The sequence below is a fragment of the Uloborus diversus genome, chromosome 3 (assembly GCF_026930045.1).
Source record: "Uloborus diversus isolate 005 chromosome 3, Udiv.v.3.1, whole genome shotgun sequence".
In the NCBI taxonomy this organism is placed as follows: Eukaryota; Metazoa; Arthropoda; class Arachnida; order Araneae; family Uloboridae; genus Uloborus; species Uloborus diversus.
Window position 1 is genome coordinate 21,066,395 of NC_072733.1, and position 23,546 is coordinate 21,089,940.

The window sequence follows — 23,546 nt, forward strand, 5'->3', positions numbered from 1 at the left end:
TTTTTAAGGGTATCTTTGGTGGTTTGGTTGAAAGCGAAGGTTCAGGTTCTTTCTTTGGAAATTTTTCGGCACCGAAGTTTCAAAAATGCAGTTCAAGGTTGTCTTTGCTGACGTTGACGGGTTCCCTAATATCTTTAAAAAATGTTGTTAAACCAGGAGGTTCTCTCCTGAAAAATTTCCGTAATTGACCTCCCACTTTGGGCTCTGTTTTATAATGTTAGGAGGAAGAGGGGACAGAGGGAGGTTTCCCCTCTCGAAATCATTCTTAAGGCAAAAGTTAAAACTATATGTCAGAAGGAAGGGTTAGCCAACTTTCCTACTCTCTCAAATTTTGGGCTATCTTTGGGGACGATAGAGATGGGGTGAAGAGTTCTTCCATCGAAAATTTTTAAGTTTTCAAAACGCAGTTTTATTTTTTGGAGACGTTAGGTGAGAGGGGGAGGGCGATTGAGTTATCTCTCTCGGAAAAATTCTAAAATGGAAGTCCTAAAAACGTATTTCAAGTTTTATTTGATCACGTTAGGAGATCAAGGACAGTCAGGGTTCAAATGCTGTTTTCACAAATTTATATTGAAGTATCGAAGCTTTAGAAACGTAATTTGAAGCTAGATGTTGAGACTTTGGAACAGAGGGTGGGAGTTTTCTGTGGAAAAGTTTTCAGAATTAAAGGCCGAAATATGTACTTTTCGGCTGTGTTTGCTACGTTACAGGAAACGGTAGGGTTAGGGGCTCTAACCAGAAATTTTCCAACATTGAGGTCTAAAAACGTATTTTCAAACTATCTTGGGTGATAGCAGGAAAAGGGATGAGATATTAAAGCGCTCTCCCGCCTAAAAACATTTTCGCACTATTAGACTACAAACTGGGGGGTGGGAAAGGTTCCCAACCGGAATTATTTGAAACGGAAAATACTTTTAAAAGCATTTTAGACTATGTTTGGATAAGTTGAGGGTCTGAACCAAATGTTGAAAAATAAAATTCGCTTACCTTCCATAAGGAGTAGACTAATATGTGATCCAAAATTATCGGATAGATTATCTACTCTCAAAAGCAAGAAAACGGAAATATCCCTTATACTTCGTTTGAAGAAGAGAGCTCTTGAGAGTGGGAAATCAAAGCAAACTATGAATCATTTTAAGTGAGATGAGCAATAAGTTGTTTCGTGCAACATTTTACATCTCCCCCTCTTTTTCTTACTCTTATTACTATTTTCCTGAAGTAAAAAAAAGGGAAGTTTTTGTTGCACCAGCAGGCTTTCAAGAAAATTTCTTAAAATCCTGTATTAGCTTTTTCTTATAACAAAAATTGGAAAACTTCATTGTTTTCGTCTTTCAGAAGTTAACCTCTACAATCTAAATTACAGATTTTTTAAAACATACAATGCACTTTTCATAATGCACTCAAAAAGACAAAATAATTTTTCTGGATCAGAATGGAATATTTAAGCATTCCTTTAGTTTTCAATTATCGCAGTAAAATTGCACCACAAACGAAGAAAAGTGCTGCTCAAGTCAGGTAAAGAACTTATTATTGTCGAGCTTTCAATCATAAATTTGAGTGTTGAAATACGAATATTTTTCTAGGAAAGTTTGGTTTGAATGTACTTGAGCCGCACTTTTCTTCGTTTGTGGTGTCACTTTCGTGAAATAAATGAAAACTACAGGAATACTTAAATTGTCCATTACGCCCTAGAAAAGTTATTTTGTCCTTTTGGGTGCTTTAAGAAGATATTTTCTTGCCTGTAGTAATAGATTAAAACCATAATTTCCTTTTATTTAGAAAATATATTTTTTCCACATCAAAAGGGCCAATTTGCTGCCCCTAGAAAAGTGCCACCTGGGGCGGACCGCCCCCTCCGCCCCCCCCCCCCCCTTAGCTACGCCACTGACTCGGCTACTCGGCCAAAGTGCTACTCGGTACGTCTCTACTTGAAATGGTTCATATCAAAGCGCTTGAAGTTGGAGGAGCGGCCGAGTTGAAAATTAAAATACAGTCAAGTTCCGACTTGAGGGAGGAATGCATTCCACTACTCTCGCGTAAGTTGAAATTTAGCGTAGTAAAAAAATGTATGAATTCGGATTTTTAGAAGCACACTAAAAAATTTTAGGCATTTGTAAACATCTCTCACACTATTTTGAACCATTTCTTAACTATATATTACCGTTTCTTGCATAAAAAAAGCTGTATTATTCAACATAAAACTCTGTTACGATGTACAAAATTAATGGTCAATGGGAGAGAGACATGTAAATAAAACAATAATATAGTTACAGTGTATTAATAATTTAATAATGCACGCTTTGGTGCCATTATATCTCATGAACATTAAAACGAAGAATGAAAGAAACAAATGAAAAATGCGGAATAGTTGCACTGAAACAAAGCAATGTTTAGAGTAGTACGGTGTGGAAACTTCCGTTTTCAGTGATACTAAAAGGATGAAGAACCATCAAGAAACCAATATGTAGTGACCAATGACGTAGTCGATGCTTGCACCCAGCGCGCGCAGTTGTACAAACGAACTATTTTCGAAATTATATTTGCTGGTATATTTCTACACATGCTAAAATCCTTTCATTGCATTCATTTATATCCAAAATTTTGTGTTGCGTTTGTATTTTTTCCATTTTTAGTTATCCTTAAAAGTTTCCTCCCCCCTTTTTTAAATTATTCCACTTCCGTAAAAATGAGTTGAAATCTACCTGGAAAAAAAACCATCTGCAAAAAAAAAGAAAAAAAAAAGAAATCTTAGAACAAACGTACAATTCATATATTGAAAGCATGACACATTTTAGAGGAAGGAGAAGGGCAGATCGGGCAAGTGAAATTCGAATTCTCAGGCTTCAAATAATCTCTGTATGAACTAAAAATATAAATAAAGAAAAAACGGAGAGAGCTTTTTATTTATTTTTTTTTCAGTTTTAATTTCTAGTCTTGTCATTTTTTCTATTATTTTTTGAGTCAAACTGACCCTGTTTTAATATTTTCTTTTTTAACTTGTATGTTAGAAAAATTTTACACGTGTATTATCTGTAATAAAAATGATTTCAAAGCAAAGTTTTATTTTTTGTTATTTCTAAATTGGAAACAAGAAAATGTATTACTTTATGATGAAGTTTAAAAAAAATTTCTACATGTCATGCAAATCTAATAACAAATACGACTCATTATACGACCTTTAAGATTTCAACTATGAATAATTAAAAGTTTAAACCATGTGTACATTACATACAGAATTAATTTTTGCCGAAAGTTTGTCTCTTTCGAAAAAAATCTGTCGAAATAAAACAATATTTTAATGTTTCATTTCATATATAGCACAATTCCTGAATTAAAATATAGAGCTCTAAAAAAGTACATTTGAATGTACTTAACATGTTTTTAAAGAAATGATATGTGGAACAAGTTTGATTTATTGTTTTGAAACGGCGTTGTAGAAAAATATGCGAACATGCAATGCAATTGAAATGCCGGATATCCAAACCCGGCAGGTAAGGGGGCATCGGATATCCGGTATCCGGCAAAATCACTATCCGGTGCATCCCTATATTGAACGCTAAAAGATGAAAATAATTAATAGAAAAAAAAATATAATTGGAAAATACAACCAGATTTGCAGCAAAATACAGCAAGTCAGAAATCTGCTTGATCACTTCACAAAGAAATGGCGCTAAAATATATATGACCACCAAAAATTGTTGCCACAAAACTTTAAAAAAAAAACTCAAAAAATGGTACAAAATACAAGAAAATACTAAATTTCGCAACTGCAAAAACCTAAAAACTGAGAAAAACCTTAATTGGCAACACCAAAATAAGAAACAGCAACCCTAAAAAGTCCGTAGGGAGTGCCAGATTTGGCACTTTTTTTTGGGGAAGGGGGGGGGGGGGGATTTTAGATTTTTCTCTCTGTTGTACATTTTTACTTTACAAACAGGCCTAATTTTAAAATTTATGTTCTCACTTGTTTAACACTATTAACTCAAATGTTTGAATGAGAAAAATGTATTTTTCTCTAAAAAAAAGAAAAGTTGACACTATTGTGTGATGCAGCCAAGATTGACCTATGACTCCCCCAACCCTTTGTTTAATAACTCAGGGGTTAGAAATTGTTGCCTCTTTTTCAAAATTTAGATTTATCTATTAATAAACATTCTTGCAAGAAATGGTACAATGCAGCAAACTATACAAAAATACTTATATTTAATTATTGTGCATTCATGAGGAGAAGACACTTCGGAACGCCTACCTGAAAGCAGAGCTAAATTTTACGTGAGGGTGATCGCTACCGCTTGCAATTGAGACAACCCTAACTTTGGCGGGCATTTAAATTTGAGAAAATATCTTTGTATTCTTTCCTTTCGTTTCTAGCTTCACGTAATTGTCGTCTACGAGAAATCTTTACCTTTCAGAACTATAAATATTGTATTTACAAAAAAAAAGTAAGGTATTTTGTTCTCCGAATGAAACATTTCAATTAAGGATAGGCTTTCTGAATTTTGAAAGATATCCTTTTAAACACTAACGTCCTATATTCGAAATTGCAAGTGCGCTGATGAAAAAAAAGAGGGGGAGGGGGGCAGGAAAATTTCATTTCCACACAGACTGTAGCATTGAAATGTTTAAGGGTTGTGTTCTTTTTGAAGACTTAGTATCTCTCTATTTCCCTCTCTCTTTTCTTTAGGGGGGGGAGGTGACTCAGCAGCTCTTAGGGACTGGGTCTTCGATGCATCTGTATGGATTGTACATAATTTCAGATCATATAGAGTGGATATACAGTCAGTAGATCTACAGAAGCAGTTAGGTATTTTTTAAAAATGCTGAAAACATTATTCGAACAAAAGATGCCCCCTCCCCCCCCCCCCCCAAAAAAAAACCTGGTTGAACCAAACGCGGGGACTGGCCAATTGTTCCAGAAAGGAAAAGGATTTACATGTGAGAAATGAGAGTACAATATGGAGAGTAAATGGGAAAACAATAAAAAATCAATCTGAAATATATTAATGCAATTGACTATTAAAATCAAGATTATTTTTAAGTATTGCATGAATGTTAATGTTTAGAAATATGTAATAATTTTCGGTGCGTTATAAAAAGTGACCTTGTGAACGGCTCCTTAGGTTTGCTTTAAGTCATCAAAATCGCAAACAATTGTTTTAAGGGAAAAGACCGACTCCCCCCTCCCCCTGGATAGCGTAGTCACAATTTTTTTTTCTGATCATGTATGTTTTTAACAAAGAATCATATCACTCCCCGGCAAGGGAAGTGACACAATTCAAAATTTGGGAAAACCGTACCGGCTATTGATTTAAAATCTAAATTTAATTCTCTTTCTCGACACAAAAATCGTAAAAGTTAGCTCACCTAAATTGTTCGGGGGGGGGGGGGGGGATATGCGATATGTTGAACAACTGAATAGGTTGACTATAGCAATGGTTCTTGCTAAAAATTACGCATTTTACATTCAGAGTCAAGGACGGATCTAGAGACCATTCACGGAGGGGGCGATTGATTTCACACCCTTACCCCTTTATAAACTCGCAAACCTCCAGCCCCTCCCTTCCAAACACCATGAAAGATTGACTCGTTTCAGTTCTTTTGGGATGGGGAGGACTTCCTGTTCTACAAAATTGCGGAAAGATATGTGGTACAATTTCATTTTCCAGACAGCAAGAGCTTCATAAAGTTATTGAAGATAGGCTAAAACAATTTTCAACTTCAGTATCAAAAATATGCCGTGGACGAGTTCTGCATTTTGACTCAAGGAGGGGGCGATCGCCCCATCGCCCCTCCCTGGTATCCGTCCTTGTTCGGAGTTGTATTAGAATGCGGGAAACAAACTTTTGCCTATTTTAGGATCCCCACACGTAACCCTGTTCCGTAAAAGTACTGGAAGAACTGAATAACTTTTAGAGTAATCGAAAAAACTTGAATAAAAAAAATCATATATTTTTTCAGAATTACAAAAATGAATAGGTCAAAACAGTAACGTTGTTTCAAGCACTTATTCAATTATTCTGTAGATAACCATATTGGCATGTAAAAAGCTTTAATTTTTTTTTGTTTCTTTTTCATTTCTGAAGAATAAGCCATATTGAAAAAAAAAGTACTCATAGACACATCAAATGTGTCACACAGAGTGCAATTTACCTACTGTGGCTTCCAAAATTGTTTGTACGCTTTAAATTTGTGTAATTAAAAATGAAGTGCCTAGGAATTGAAATAGTAGTTCAATATTTTTTCATACTGTCTCTACATGATATTACATCAACCTAACATTTTTTACAAAATATTGACTGTTTGAAATGGGCCAAAAATGAGGTGACAGGGAAATATTTTCAGAAAATTTCGATATTCAAGTTGTCGCCTGTCGTTTTTTTTTTTTTAAATTATTTTTTCAATGCAGTGATAGTTAAAAAATCGTTGGTATTAATTTTTGCCTGTTTACTTCAAAAATTCTACGTATTATTTTCAAAATGGCTCGAATTCGCAAAGTTACAACAAACGCAATTCGAAAATGTACTAATTCTTCATTATATTCGAAGTAAAACAGTTCGAAATATTGCAAAAGTAGTTCATTTATCCCATACTACTGTGTAATACTTAAAAAAAACGCTTTAAAGAAGAAAATAGGATCGAAAATAAGGTGAGAAATGGTTAACCAGCAAAGTTAACAAAATGCGATCAGAGATTTATAATTAGAAAATGCGTGAAAAACCCACGTCTGAGTTCTGAAAGTTGCAGCATAATAGAATGAAACATTTTCGTTCCAATTTCACTTGTAACTGTTCACCGTGTTTGCAGAAAATGTTTAGTTAAGTGTGAAAAACTGAAAGTTTAAGATTTCCTTTGCAAAATCAATGATAAATTAACCCAAAACGTATAGAAATACACTGCAAATCTTAAAATTTTTTTAAGTCTAACAATTGTCTTTGTACCACACCTTTTTTTTGAGAGAGAGAAGGTGGAAGGTGATTTCTTAGAAAATTGTAGAACACTTGTCTTCTTCCAGCGCGATAACGATGGCCAACTGGCAACCTTTTTCAGTGTTGGCCTGAAGCTTCATCCCCAAAAGACGCATATAGAATCTTTTGCTACCAAGTGTTGGGGGCGTGGCCAAGTCTCAACTGCTGAAAAACGGACAATAAATACATATTACCTTTAAAACTGGTAAATTAGCCATTTTGTATTGAATTTTTGAACATTATGGCTTCCAGGTTCTATTTTGATGCGGTTTTGGATATCATCCCTTTTATGAAATTTTTTTGAATTTCCTCCTTTTTGCTCTCTGACCACTCTCATCCCTGAATTAAAAAAAGGTACATCTAGGACAAAAGGAAAATCCTGTACCCTGTATGAAAAATTTAACTGTTGAAAAGCTATTGTTTGAGAAAATGAAAAAAAAAAAAAAAACCTTTAGAATTAAATAAGAAAAAAAAATACAGCCACCCCCATCCGATGTCAAATAACCAGTTTTTTTAACTAAAATGCGTGAACACCCTTTAAAAACGAAAATGCAAAACTTTGCAATATAAACAAATAATCCACAACTTCATTGTTTATCACCAAATTCGCCAAGCGACTTTCAAATTAAAAAGAAAATCAATATTTGCACAGAAGTGATGATAACGGCACAATAACTAAATCAAGAAGCCACCGGTTCCACTATTCAACCAAACTGTGACCCTATCATGACATCACAGAATAAAGAAAAAAAAATTTCCCCCCTACCAGGAAAAATGTGTCACTTTGAATTTTAAAAATTGTAAAAAAAAAAGCTATTGTATATTTTTGAAATTTCTTATTTTCTGAAGAAGGCGAAATGTCTTGTCTACTACATACTAAATTTTCAGAAAAAGCTCACATACATTTTGTAGGATGGGTTTAGAAAGAATTAAACCCAAAAAAAAAAGCAAAAAATAAAGGTTTTTTCAAAATTTCATTAAAAAAAAAAAAAAAAAAAAACCTATTGCATATTTTTGATAATTTTTTTTTTTTAAAGGGAAACATGTTTTGACTACTACATACTAAATTTTCAAAAATAAATATCTAATACTTTTTGGGGGATGGGTTTAGAAAAAAGTTAAAAGCGGGAAAAAATGCAAAATAAAGCTTTTTTGAAAATTCATAAAAAAATTCAAAAATCAGTCCATCTTCAAAATTTTTTCGATCGTCATATTTGAAATTAAATTCCCTATACTATGGTACAAAAAATATTTTCCCGGCGCGATTGGTTGGGGGTCTGTGACGAATTGAACACAAAAAGGGCTAAAAAATCACATAAAGCATTTAATTAAGAAAAAAACTAATTAGGAATTAAGAATTTCTGGTTCGAGGTGCACACCCCCAGGGTACGTTTGATTTTTGTGCCAAGTTTTGGAGCTGTAGGTGCTATGGGGGCTTCTGGCCATCGGGTACAAACAAAGAAACACCGTCGCTCTTATATATATTGATGAAAAACTAAACAAAAAAGTAAAAAACAAAACTAACTCAGTTTGAATAGATGTTTCTGAGTGACCAGGGAAGAGAAGGGAAACAGTAGGTATTTTTCTGTGACCCAGTTTTCTAGTCATTGAATTGAGGCAACAAAATGTCAGAACATTTGATCTCTCTTAATACTGTCATGTTTAATACAAAATCACGGCTAAAAGAAACACTGTGTTCGATAAGTTTGGTTTGCTATTGAATTGCATAAAAAGTATAATACATACAGTAAGTTGAAAGTCTCAGCTAAGACGAACAAAAATTTCTGACCTCTTCACTTGAAATGTTTGTGGTTGAATACTGTAATTTTCTTTTTTAGAAATTATTCATTATTTTGTAGGTAGTAGAAGTCCCATTGTGTGCTGAGAAGAAAATATTAAATATTTTGCATCTAGAAACAGCATTTTTAAAGGAATTTTCACTAGGCGACACAAGTTTAACATAAAGGCTCCTTAACCTTCCCAATAATTTTCCTCTTTTCTTAACAAACGTTGTCATATATCATCTCCTCCATGTAGTATTCCTGTAATCAGCACTGTTTGTTCTGAGTGAATTTTATAGAACTGCTGGTTTAAGAGGAAGCCAATATGAACCTAACGAAAAGCCCCAAAGCAGACTACTACTAAATTTGCGACATACGTCGCAGAGCATGTCTGAGAACCAGAACAATTCGGTTCAAATGTGAGAGAAAGCCTCAGACAAATTTCCTGCAGAAATCTGTAGGTTTCTGTAGAATTTCTGCAGTTTCATGCAAATATCTTCCAACTAAATATATAATTTTGCAGAAATTCTGCACAATTTCTACTGCTTTCTTCAAATCAAAAGAAAATCTAAAATTACGCTAATTCATCAGAAAGCTTGCGAAAATTGTTGAACAGGATTCGTCATTTGCAGGAACTTTAGATTTTTTTTCAACTAAAGAAGAATGTGCAGAATTTGTGTAAAATTATATTTGCAGACATTCTACAGATTTCTGCAGAAAATAAACTTTGTCTGCACCTGCTTTATGCCCTTGAGTTCTTAAGCATCCTACAAGAATGAGATATTTTCAAACACCAAAAGATTTTTTCCTATTTGATCCCATTCATGGCAAAATGAAGGAAGCTATTTAAAGGGAAGATATATCGTTAACATGCTGAAAGTTGTGAATGATGCAATGAAAGACGAGCACAATTAATCGAAGAATTTCACAATCGATTTACCAAATATGAGTCACAAAAGCAATTTATTTTACAGACAGTCTAAGACTATTGAGGAAAAGAATGCACACAATTGAGATGCATTGAGAAAAGCATACAATTAAGGTAAAGTTTCTAAAGCACTATTTCATTCTTATTCAATGTAAAATCTTCAGATGATGTGAAGTAATTAAAAAGATTAATTTTAGTGCTAACTCACTGTAAAAATATTTTACAAACCTTGGAGAAAGGATGTACGGGGTCTGAAGTAAAAACTCGAAGATTTGTGGGGAAATTATTAAAGTATTCAACGTCCTAGGGGTACATGTTATTATTGACCAACCGAGTTCAAATTTTGCACAGATTACTTTTTTTTACAGTGTCACAAAACTAGGGGGTGTCACTTGTTGAATTCCCTCCAAAAAAATTTCCCATATAAATAAGGTCCACCCTAATATAGTGTCAAAGCTCTAGTATATGCAATATAGAGTAACATTGGGCTAAACGTACCACACACACACACACACACACACACATATATATATATATATATATATATATGGTCAAATGTAAGAAAATAACTTTCACATACCAAAAAATAAAAAAGAGGTGAAGTTTTAAATTTAACTATCTTTTTTTGCTTTCTTTCTCTTTTTTTTTTTTTTTAGCCTTTTTGAATATGTTGAGTTTTATGAAGCAAACAAATTTTGAAAATAGGTATCAAAGCACTATAGCTTAAAATGTGCAGTAAAGCAGTGATTTCTTCAGCAAAGTAAATGTGTGAACTAAATTTAAATCAGAAGTGTAAGAAAAAAGTAGATCAGGACAACACTCTAGTCTTTTAAGAAACATATTAGACAAAAGAAAAGATAAACAATAATAGCAATAATATAATAAATGTAATCAATGAGTTATGGTGGTTTTGTATCTTTAATCTCCTTTTTTCTTATTTTGTCATGTCACACATGTTTCTGTGTGTGAAATATGCATAGTTGCTCCAAATTGATGCAAAATTTAAATTTTGATGCTGCAATCTGCTCCAAATTTGCAATTTTACTGCTCCAGGCTGCTCCAAATTTACCATTTTACTGCTCCAAACTCACCATTTTCCTGCTTCCATGATTGCTCCAAAAACGAGTTTTGGTCGGCACATCTCTAGATTAACAATGTTTGGCATATAATCCTTCTCAAAGGAAAAAAAACAAAAGTTTGCAGCGTAAAGTAGCAGCAAAAATTGCTGGCGCATATTTTGGTGTTACAACAAACCCCTTTTAGAATGTAAGAAGGAATAACCAGTGGATGAAATGCATGCTTTTGCTCCCATAAGCTCACATCTTGAAAAGATAGGCTCATTGTAACATGGGTCTCTCCAGGATTTTTCACAGGGTCCGTTTTTTGTGAAAAATAATTTTTAATCAAATTTTGCAAAAAAAAAATTTTTTTTTTGTAAACTAAATTTTTGAATTTTGAGGTAGCGCAAACTGCATCATTGACACTTTGTTGAGTTTTTTCCCACTTTTCTGTTGCGAATATCATTCTTGAGTGTTTTTCTAGCATTGGAGTATGGGAGGGCGCCATCGCTCTTTGGGAGATGGGTACCCCTCAAGTATCAATATTTATTTACCATTCTACATTATGTTAAATTAAACTAGAAATGTTTTATGTACAGCATTTAAAATACTTGTAATAAAGAAATTCAGGCAGGGGTTCAGCATTTTGAACCAAGACATAAAATTTCGTTTAAAATTTATAAACTCCATGATTTTTACAAAAATGAACAAACGTTTAAATTTACCTCTTAACAAAGCGTACTAAACATCGAAAATTTGAAAAAATCAGAGTCCCATAGCGGATGCAAACAGATCGCAATCCTCAAAGTGAAAAACATCAAAAGTATAAAAACGGCTTGTAAAATAAATATTTCTCATAAAATTATTTTAGAATTGCACTTTAGAGTCCTATGATAAACATTTCATTAATGTCTGGACACAGTTGAATCAAAAATAAATAAATAAATAAATAAATGAACCATCGATTCAGCATTTAAATTTTTGACTCGTAAAAGAAAATGGAATTCCGCTTTAAGAACTTAAAATAAGCATTGTTACAAAAATAAAGATACTTTTCATTTATTTGCATCCTAATAAAACAAAGTTAGCTTGAATAAAGAATAAAGTATGATTCTCATATCGAATCTAAAAAGATTGTACTTTTCAAAATGTAGGCATCTAAAGAAAAAAGATGAATAAATGAGTTTATTTAAAATTAATTATCCTTTTTAGCATCGAAATATCAAACCCATATAACATTCTCCCAAATAACAATTAAACATCGCCCCGCCAGAGGCTAAGTAGTGATAAACAGTTAAACATCACACCCACCAGGTGCTAAGTGAGGATAAGTTTAAAGTTGGTAACCCTATCTGAAGCGATCACATTCCCCCCCCCCCTCTTTCCCTACTATCCTTTGCTGTTCTAAGTTCATTTCACTATATATTATTGTTTATTTAAATCATGAGCGGGGAGAAAAGTACTTACCACCTGGAGAAAAGTGCTTACATGCTTACGACTGACTTTTTCAGAGAAGTTTGCAACAACACCACTGCATAAAACAAACAAGCAAAATTATAAACCATACAACAACACTGCTGCATAAAACAAACAAGCAAAATTATAAACCAAACTGACTTTCAGTTAATTTCTTTCATAGGAACCAACAACAAGCATTATATTTATTCGGCCTTAGTAGTTATTTATGGATTGCAGGAGCATCACAAGAGGGCCTTTTTTTTTTTTTCTTTTCAAAATTAGCAGATTTTGTATAAGTTGATACCTCTAATTAAACTTTAAAAAAGATTCCAAACATTATCGGTGGAAATATGCTGCATTATTTTGATTTGAGATTTGCTCTTCCAATAAACAATTTGTGAAAGATCCGTTTTTGATTATCAGAATTTTGTGAAGGGTCCGTTTTGGTTGGTCGGGATTTTGTGAAAGGTCCGTTTTGGTTGATCAGATATTTGTGAAGGGACCATTAACGGACCCAAATTTCCTCTGGCCAGACCCCTGTGGTAATCCCAAAAATACATCAAAATTTTTATTGCTATCATGCTCTTTTAACAGCTTCTTTTTTTCTTCTTTTTTTGATACTTTCTTGCTGGTGCTAGAATTCATCATTAAGTATCTTGTATAATAAATAATATTTAAATCTTTAATATTTTTTGTAAAATTTAAACAAGTTTAAGTAGAGCTTAAAAAAACAACATTGAATTAAAATCATCATCTATCGAAACATTGCAATATAAGGTTGACAATGTAGAAATTATTGCATCACCCAGCGCTAATTCGGTTGATTCATGCTTTACATATTTATTATGAAACTATGATTAAGTGAGTTATGAAAATTCAGGATGGATTTTATTTATGCAAGACTGTATGTTATGGTTTCTTGACAGAGCTTATTATTCTTCTAGGAGAACATCTTAGGATATGTGAAAGAGGCCTTACTTGTTGCACGGAGGAAATGGAGCACAAATTAAGTACTCATAGTCGAGCTGAATTCGATAAACTTTTACATAACACCATTGGGGAGCTGAAAGAATTATTTGAGTTCCATACCCAAAAATTTGATGGTAAATCTTTTTTCTTTGTTTGTTTGTTTATAATTGAAACCAGTATTACATATGCTTTCCCCTTATTTTAAGACCCAACATTTGTCATTCAATTATAAGAGTGAACCATTCAATGCAATTAGTGTTGTAAGTTCCCAGCAATGAGTGTGTAAAAACACACTCATTACAGTGAACTCTTTTCTGTGAAACATGGGTAATTCAAAGTCATTGCAATCAAAATATTATGCAATGTATCTAAATACTTCAGCAGTTGTATGAGGGTAGCACACTATTTTGTAGGAATCAGCATGTCAGATATTTCAATCAAAGCATTATCAATGGCTAATCCAACTGTGCAAAATTTTGAAATCAATGCGTCACATTGGCAGAAGGGTCTAATTATACCTCTTATGGAAACAGCCATCAATACAGTTTTGATAAGAATAGATTGATTGTGGGAGCACACAATAAAGTTTTCAGTTCCTTTAATCTGCCAATTTTTTTTTGTTGACGAACCATCAAGATGGAAATGTCCTTCATCTAATCATTATGTATTGTTGCCAAAATTACAACTACCAAAATTGCAATCCAGTATTTCTTTTGCAAACATGTTCCTTTTCCTCTGCAAAAATAAATTAGTTGTGTTTGAATTTTGTGCAGGAATTAGGCTAGGCACTATGCATTGTATATGGGCAGTTCTCAAAAGGTGGGAGCATACACAGACCTCATCTTTGAAGCTTTAACACCAAATAACTTTCATTTTAGTTAACTCAAAAAAATTTGAGTTAAATTATAATACTGTATGGAGACAAGAATTGACATAAATTATGGAAAACATGCTCTTCAAATACCCTCAAAAAATATTTTCTATGCTAAAAGGCACATTTTTTTGGACATTCAAAACGTTAACTGAGCAAATGAACCATTAAAAAAAATTTTTTTTTTTTAAATTATTTCCATGCGTTTCAATTCCTTTGTGAAAAGCACAGGGAAGTAATGTTTCTTTTATTTCTACTTATTGTTATCTCTTCTGTTTTTTCACCTAAGAAAATGTTATAACTAGTATTTTGATATAAAAATATTAATTTCTGAAGCAAAGAAAGCAACTTGCTTACGTGAAACAGAAATTTTAAAACAGAAAAGTGCTACTCTTTGCTGCTTTTCCCTTAACTAGTGTTCACTCTAGGAAAAAAAAGGGCAGGGTGCTGGCCTTTGAAAGGGGCACTTTTTTAAAAAAGGGCACTATTTCAAAGCAGTGTCCCGCACCCAAGACCAATGATGCATCACTCAAAAAGTACTGAGCGCCCCTCCCCCCCATTCCCCCCAAAAAATTAAGAGGAGAAATAACACTTAAAACACCTTGCAAAAATTCAAACAGTCTAGTCTGCACCATGACCCCCCCCCCCCCCCCCACCACCACCCTTGATCACCGTCACCACTGACTTTAGTGTTAAATATGTTTTCATCCAGAAAACGCACTTGTCTTCAGAATAGGGTTAGCTCCCCCCCCCCCCCACACACACAAATGCCAACTGAGCTAAGCACATTTTCCACACTCCATAGGAACATTTAGCTAATGCTGAAACTTGGCTTTGGGTGTTTTTCAACACTTTTCAGGCCATAATTTTAACTACCTATAAGAGTAAAAAAAATTCTAGGCATTTCAAAACCCTTTGAATTTCAATTTAAGAACAGTATTTAATTACTGATCTCCCCTTCCTACAAAAGAAACTGCCTAGTAATGTGCATTGTGCCATTAAGTATTTTAGTAGACATCAAAATCGTGATGAGTAAATTCTCTTTTTTTAAATATATTGCATTTCAAATAGAATAAATAACTTAAAATACTGTGTGCAGTGCTTCAAAAATGTAGTGGTAGCAAGTTGCAAGAACGCCCTGTCAATGCAATATGTTTCCATTTCAAACGGTTTTTTTAGGTGGAGAGGGCGCTGGGGATGGGGGTTAAAAATCCAAGATATTAAAAAAATACCCTTGCATTTTAGCCCAGTGAGCTTTGTACTATGTTCTTCTTAGGAAACAATCAGAAACTTAACTTTCCAGAAACAGATGTGAAAAGATTGTTACACAATCACTACCAATGCGCTAAAATTAGCTAAGCCTAATTTCCACGTGCAAACGAAAAACGGGCACAAAGGGCTGAAATGTTAGGAAAATGTCCTATTCCCTCTCTCATTGTTGATTCTCAGAAGATCAAGGATGGGAAGGAATGAAACAAAGATCTCTCCCTTCCGAGAGGACCCTACTCCTTCCCACAACCTTTCAAAAACCCACCCTCAGTGGAAGGAAGAACATGCCTTTGTTTCCTACTGATAAGCCTGTTTGAATTCTGAGAATCTCATCCCCTCTTTGCCTAGGTATTTGCTTCTTTTGTTTCTGGGGTCGTTTTCAAGGTGAAATTCTGGGAACAAGGATAAGGCATGGGCGTTTTTGCAGCCGATCGCTGGACAAATAAAATTGCCCCGATATCGCGGCAGGTCGAAACGATGGTTGAGGCATCTTTTTAAAAACACAGACTTATTTTTGAACAACAAAAACTTATTTTTGAAAAGGGCGGGGCGCATTTCGCGATCTAAAAGAAAGGCTGGGCGCATTCTGCTGATATGGAAAAGGGCAGGGCGCTACGCCCTTCAAAAACGGCCTAGCAGGAACACTAACTTTAACAACGAATGCAGATTTTTACACTGTTTCAAACAAAAGCCAGAATTTCTGCTGAACTTAAAGCCTTATATGATTTGTTGTTGTATCATCTGAAAGCTAGTGAAATGGATCAGTTTTTGGTAGATTTGACCAATTCTAGCTCATACGGTTGTTTTTGAAAATGTTGATTGAAAACTTGGTAACAATTTCAATTTTGAGTGTGGCCAGTGTTTCAAAGCTTGTAGTTCGCTGTAAAGTGTGACTATCTTGATGGGAAAAGTGTCATTTTGTACGATTGTCTATTCTTTCCAAATATGTACTTATTTTGTGTGTAGGTCCCTACAGGAATCTCAGAAATCTATCATTTTCTAAAAATTTTGTTTTTTTACTAATTTTTCTTCTATTTATCATAACTCGATTACGGTTAAGGATTGGACACAATAATGGGTGGTTCTATGCTCCACTTGGACTCTTCTATCACCCCCTTTTGTATGGCAGATTCAATCAAACTCACCCTGTACATGTAAATTTTTTGCTTGAATGACCTGTTGCTGCAATTGTTTCTCTTTCACCTGATCTTAACTTAGTTTAGGAAACCAGGTCTTGGAACTATATTTTGAGCTTATGTTGTGGTTTTTCATGGGTTCCTAGTTCATGCATTTTTGAGTTACGGCTGAGAATACCGGCAATCTGCTTCTCATTTATTCGTTTGATTTTTTTTAAAAAAACGAATAATACTTTATTTGGTCTTCATCAGTGTATGATACACTCTGCTGCAGTTAGGAGTTTTTTTAGAAGAAGTTAAATTCACAGTTATTGGCTGTATTAACCTAAGCAATATTTATTTTTCACTAATTCAACATGAAAATGGATTGCATTAATTGTGTATTTTGTTGAATGATATTATTTTTGTTAAGATAAGTTTTGAAAATTGTGTTGTGTTTGAAGGGAATCAAAGCTTTGATTCAATCTATATGAATCGAATGTATGTAAGATTACCAAACATTTTATTAACAAATTTAATAATCTGATTTTTGGCGTCTTCAATAAAAACTGTAATTTTATCTCCACTATCCATATATGTTTATGTAGTGGTGACGGATTTATTGTTTTCATGCATTTTTTACTTATTTCTTTAATTGTTATGTTTTTAAATGTTGCTTTGTCAGTTCACCATAAGACTAAAATATATTCATTTTGTAGACTTTTTCCGAGATCTACTAAAAGTTTCCAGGAGAGGATTTCATGATATGTTTGTTCGTACCTATGGCCAACTTTATGAACAAAATTCTTATTTATTCTCTACAATGTTTGATGATTTAGAAAAGTATTATGCTACTGGTGGAGTAGATCTGGTAGATGCTATGGATGCTTTTTTTCACAGACTTTATGGAAAAATGTTTCAGGTTTGTAAAATATTTATCTTTTATTGTTTTGTAAAGTAAAACTAACATAAAACTTTATTTGCCAGTGTAATAAACTTCATAGTATGACTTTCAAAATTGTTTGTAAAATTGATTTTACAATACGAGGTGTGGCTAGAAAAAAACCGAACTGATGCTATAAAAAATTTTTATTTTCCATTATTTGCAATTTGATGTTATCTCCTTCAATGTACTCTCCTCCTCGGTCTATACACCGCTCCATACGAATTTTCCACTGTTCATAGCAATGCTGCAGATCATTTTCGGTAAGTCCATACATTACTTCCGTCGCTTTTTCTTTTACTGCTTCAACACTCTCAAATCTAGTTCCTTTCAAAGCTGACTTGACTTTAGGGAAAAGAAAAAAATCACAGGGGGCCAAATCAGGTGAGTAGGGTGGATGGTCTAAGATGGGAATGTTGTGATTGGCTAAAAACGTCTTCACTGACAACGCATTGTGAGCTGGGGCATTTCATGTGATTCAAACTTTCATGTAGAATCTGCCTAACACTTTACTTGTCAATTCCTGTCAACTCAGACATTGCTCTGATTGTTAAACGGCGATCTTCTCGAACAAGTTTACCGATTTTTTCAATGTTTGCATCAGTTTTTACTGACAATGGTCTGCCAGTGCGAACGTCATCACTTGTGTCTTCGCGGCCATCTTTAAATCGTTTAAACCACTCAAACACTTGTGTTCGCGATAAACAATCATCGGCGTAAACTTGTTGCAACATTACAAACGTTTCACTTGCAGATTTTCCAAGTTTGAAAAGAAATTTGATGTTAACACGCTGTTCTTTCTGTACACTCAACATTTTTCCGACGCACAGACAAAACGTCCACTACTTAGAACAGACGCCACGGGCAGACTGAGTGCAGGAGGCAGATGTAACTCGAGCAGTAGGCGGAGCAAGAGTCACGTGACAGGCCAGGCGACTTTCAGCCTTATTGCATTCGTTTTATTGTTTCAGCTGTGCTAGTTCGGTTTTTTTCTAGCCGCACCTCGTATTATCTGTAAGTACAGTAATCACAACATATTTTTCTTTTTATTTTCATTTGTTCAACATTAGTGTCACACTGTCAAATAGGGTAAGAGCTCCAGTAGTCGGCCATTTAAGAGAACGAGGGTTGACTTTTGTTAACCTATAAATTTCAGCAATTAATACTGCAACAAAAACATTGTAAGACTTTAGGCTATATCTTTCTGATAATGATTCACTAAATTGTTTCAGAAATAAAAGCATTTTAATTTTAAAAAGTAACCTATTGTTAATACAAGAAAATGCTCCAGTAGTTGGCCATATAGAAATCCAGTGCTCGGTCATGTATGAGCCCATTAGTCTGCTGTTTCATTTTCATTGCTCTTATGTGGTATGAGTGAATAAATTTAAACAAAATTAAATGTGAAACTTACAGCACTGCATTGTACTTATGAAATTAATTATTCCAGTGTTGCAAAAGAATTCTGCAGTCCTGATGTCTTTGTAACATTTATGTTTCTATTATTTCTCAAACTGCAACCAGATTGCATATGCATCACATGCAATTATTTTTTATTATTTATCTTCTACATCACTTATTAAAGTAGTATCATATGCTGCAAAAAAAGAAATTAAAGAATGGAAAAGACCCAGGTTCAACCGGGTTTTTTGAGAAAGGAATTTTGAAGACACGAGAACTTAGATTCTTCCCGCCCCCTCCCTGGTGCAAAAAGGTTTCTGTATTAAATGTGTCACTAAAATAAAGACTGAATAAAAAAGTTGATAGAATTTATGATTGATAAAGAGTGAATTAATGATAAATATGATTGACATTTGACTGGTCCATGTTCATTAGAACAAAACTTTAACATCCAGAACAAAGAATTAAAATTGTAGTTTATGGAAACAATATCACCTCGAAACAAAGCAAGTAAAAATCCTTCCAAAAGCACTTAAAGCATAGGCAATCATAGGCCATCCAAAACACAAGTTATCATAAAAAAAGGTACTTTTGTTGGGAATGAACTGGAGTAAGACAAATTATGTTGGCAGGTCTGTATTTTCAAAGTTTTTCTGAGAGGGGGGGGGGACATTTTATAGGAAAAAAAGCATCAAAATACAAGCACAAATGTATAATTAAATTATGTTTTGAAAATCCAGAGGATCAATTGTGCCCCCCCCCCCCCTTGATTGCCCAAATGATGTGAGTAAATTGAAATTGAGAAATGAGGGATGTCATGAAGATAATCTTACAGCTTTTAACTAGAATATTAATAAACAATGAATGAACTAAAATGGAGTGGGTAGCAACATAATTAAACTTTGAATCCATGTTATTTTGATACAAATTCAGCATACTTTTAAACAAGAAGTAAATTTTAATTTCCTTGTGAAGAAACCCAATGAGTTAAATATTTGGTTTGAAGCAGTAATAAGAAGTGGTCCCAACATTTGGAATAATTAGTCAAGATAGAATACAGGTTTCTTAAACCTTTGGTGAAGCAAATAGTTTAGCAAAATGAGCAATAGAAACAAAAATCACAGGTTTAATGCTCATTGAAATAATTTGAGCTTACGTAACTATTGAAGTATTTTATCTTAATTCCTTACAATGGAAATGTTTATTTCTTGCCGATTAAATACTAAGTGCAATCACATCACAGACTTGCCAACTTTCCGGATTTAGTCCGGTAATGCTGGATTTTTGCCGCGTCTTCCGGATTACCGGACTTTTGTGATTTTTTTCCGGAATTCCTGTGATTTTTCCGTCCGTAATCAAAAGAACGTGTACGGATTTGAATTTTCTTCCATTGTGGACGGTGACCTACCGCGAGTCTGCAATTGGTTCACTCTTCTAACGATCGCTATTCAACATGATGTCATAGATCGCTCTGTGGAGGCACCAAACTCAACGCTGTTCTCCGTTGTTGGCGACCCCAAATCTTTCCACTCAGCAGGAGTGTTTGAGAGTTTGGCATCGTGCCAAATAACGTGTTCGCGCGCGCTTGCTACTTTGTTTACATTAGCGACTGCGGAGTGCATAGGCAAGGATGTTAAGTAAGCTTCGGAAAAGTTTTGAATTTTGGTGGAACTTGACGATGTTTGGAAGAAAATATAATTCTATCTTTAACAAGTCTTACAGTGTTGATTATCCATTCATTATAAAATCATGAAAAGGCCAACAGTTTGCATTTTGCTCTTTGTGCTGTTGCGATTTTTCCATACACCCGTAAAGGAAAAGGAGATGTTATTTCTCATATCCGCACGAAAAAACACCTGGACAGTGAACAAAGTGTTGAAAATAATCAAACTTTCCATAATCATTATTAATCAAGATGTTCAGGGTTCGCGTTTACGCGCTATAGCGGGTTTTTTACGCAAATTCGCAGGAAAGGGACGCAACTTCCGCGAAAATTCGGGTCCTAGGGACCCAGAACACCCAAAAGATAAAAACCAGAAAAAAAATTGTGGAAAATGCTGAAGATCTATCTAGTGAATGCTTTTAAGCTTCAATGACCAGGAGAATCAACAGAAAAGGATTAAAATGACCCTATCTCTGTATCAGCTATTCAAACACACCCCTACTGTTGACCGGTCAATGGAATTTTAGTGATAAGACTGGAGCTTACAGTGACCTCCTGGGCAGAGCTCAAGGAGCAAAATATTGCAAGTTCATAAATAGCCCATTGTACTCTATTCTAAGAATAAGTTCTACCTCAACTTTTATCTCTGGGAAATTCCTGAAAACAACAATAAAGATCAAAAGTAAGAGTGGTTTCAATGCAATCTTCAGGATTGATACAGGACAACTGAGTAGTAAAAGCTTATCTATTTTGCATTCACCTAACCAGAATTACTTTTGAAAATTATTATCTTGCATCCTCAATAAAAGGATGGGTGAAAAAAAAATGGCGAACATTTTCTCGATCGCGCAAAGCACAAAGTTCCGAACTTAACATTTTTCTTGTTAAATTACTTATGAATATGAATTTTATACAAAAGCACTTTAACCTTGTTCATTTTCTAGTAATTCACCTATTTCTGAGGGGCTATTTTTATTTGGACTTGCAAAAGTCACGTATTAATCGATCGCGCCATTTTGAAAATGGCGAAATTTTAAAAGGAGCACCAAAGCCAACACAGATATTTTAAAAGAGTCACAATGAAGTCAAATTTTCTAATTTAACATTGCAAATGAGCAATTTTCATACTCATGTGAGAAAATGTTTCGTTTTTGCGATCGCGATTTTTGCGTTGTGTTAATTCGCTTGCGATTTTTTTCTATTTCTATGAAATTGCCATTGATAATTGATGGAGGGGGGGGGGGCAAGTTGCTTTTTTTCACCTAGAAAAATGTTTATGAAAGCAAAGGTTAAGGGAGGGCTTTCTGCTTGATCAATCAAAGGCATTTATTTTTTATCTCATGGTAAAATCCAACTTTAAAGTAAATTTTGAGTTTACCTCATTGTAACTGACTAAATAGTTTCTCAAATAACTAAATCTTGCAAGTGTATTATTTGAACATATGATAATCACAGAAAAAAAGGGCAAAATTAACCAATTTAGTTTATTTCATACCTTTTTCAAATAACTATGTGGATAGTTTCTTTTTCCTAAGTATAAATAGTTGTATATTATTCAATTATGTGCTAAGATTCTCTGTTTAAAATTTAAGGGACTCATTTTTTCCGCCAAAGGACCCAAATCTCTTTCATTAATGGGCCCTTGGGACCCAAGTTACGGATAGTTGAGCGCGAACACTGATGTTAATAAAATATATATTAAAGTAAGAACAACAATCAATGGAATGTATTCAATCATATTAGGGATGTCTCAATAAATTAACTCCAGTAAATATTACAGAATTCATTTCCTTAGTATTCAATGCAATTTTGTTGTAATATGTGTTGATCGCAATTTTTTAGTACTCGTTGGAATAGTTGCAGGATTTTCTCGGGCAAATTGCAGGATTTTTCATTTTTCAAGGTTGGTAGGTCTGACATCATTTGTTTTATTAATTTCATCAACATATCATGATTTGATAATCCTCTCCCCAATAAATTACCATTTGGTAATGACAAGTTGAGTATTAGAACTTATATTCTAAATGCAACAGAAGACGGAATTCACAACCTGTTTCCAACTTTTTTTTGTGAATTCTAAACTAAAATCAGCAGTAAAATGATGAAACGACTCTTTATGTCAAAATAAGTTAATGCACAAGCTTTAAGCATTTTCTTTAGAAGAAATAACATTTAAAAAGGAATTTTTACTCAAAACAGCTAAATTGTAGCTGTGTCAATACTTTATTTTCGTAACTATTTGATGAACATTAGTAAATCCATCTTAAGTACCTAGTCGACTACTGGGTGTATCAACTGTTGTGGTGATTGGTATCAATTGCGTTGAGAATGTAAAGATATAGTACACTGCGTTGGCCGAGAAAATATCCAACTAACTTATATCTTTCGTTAAAGGAAAGTTTTACTAGATTGTTTGGAATAATAAATATTGTTCTAAAAAATCACATGATGCATAAATTACTGACAAATATTTAACATTGAACTTAATCACAATTACATCAATTTAGGTTTTAAATGCTTTTTTTAAATTTCATTAATACAATACAAACAACCTTGATAATATTAATTATCCCTACAAAAATTTTGGGTATCCAATTTAAAATACAAAAACTTAAACTACTCACAATACAGTAGCGGGCCCGCGATGAAGAAAATAGACAAGTTTGATATCCTTTAATGGAACACAGATGATTTGATACTGAATAAAAATACAATGGTCTCCATGTGATGAATGCTATTGGTAGGCAAGTGATGATAGCAAAAGCTTTGAAAGGAAAACGGCATCTAATCTAATCTTCATGCATCAGCATGCCCTTGGTTTCCCACTCTTCTTTGGAAAGAGTGGGAAACTTGGAAAGATTCTGGGGTTCCAGGAACCTGGAACCTTTCCAGGTTCCAAGAACCTGGCTGGACAATCTATCTTGAAATTTCTTGGTGGGTAATTTTCTCCTGTTCCGGGAGCTAAGGTTATTGTTCAGACATTGTTTTTTCTGCAATTCTTTAAGAAATGGTTTTCATTAGAGCATGGTGGATTTCCTTTAGAAAAAGTTAAGACTGTAGAAGGCTTTTTGTGAAAATAATACACAATATTTGAGAGTAGCACTCTTTTCTTTTTTTCCCGAGAG

General features: G+C 33.8%; 1 protein-coding gene across 1 annotated transcript in view; it reads left to right on the forward strand.

Annotated features, from left to right (window-relative positions):
* The window catches only part of LOC129218283 (glypican-6-like), a 76,553-nt gene that overhangs the window by 8,482 nt on the left and 44,525 nt on the right, over positions 1–23,546 (forward strand). Inside the window, exons 2-3 of the mRNA XM_054852517.1 lie at positions 13,135–13,293; positions 17,134–17,336. Coding sequence (XP_054708492.1) covers positions 13,135–13,293; positions 17,134–17,336 — 362 coding nt within the window. The remainder of the gene's footprint in view (positions 1–13,134; positions 13,294–17,133; positions 17,337–23,546) is intronic.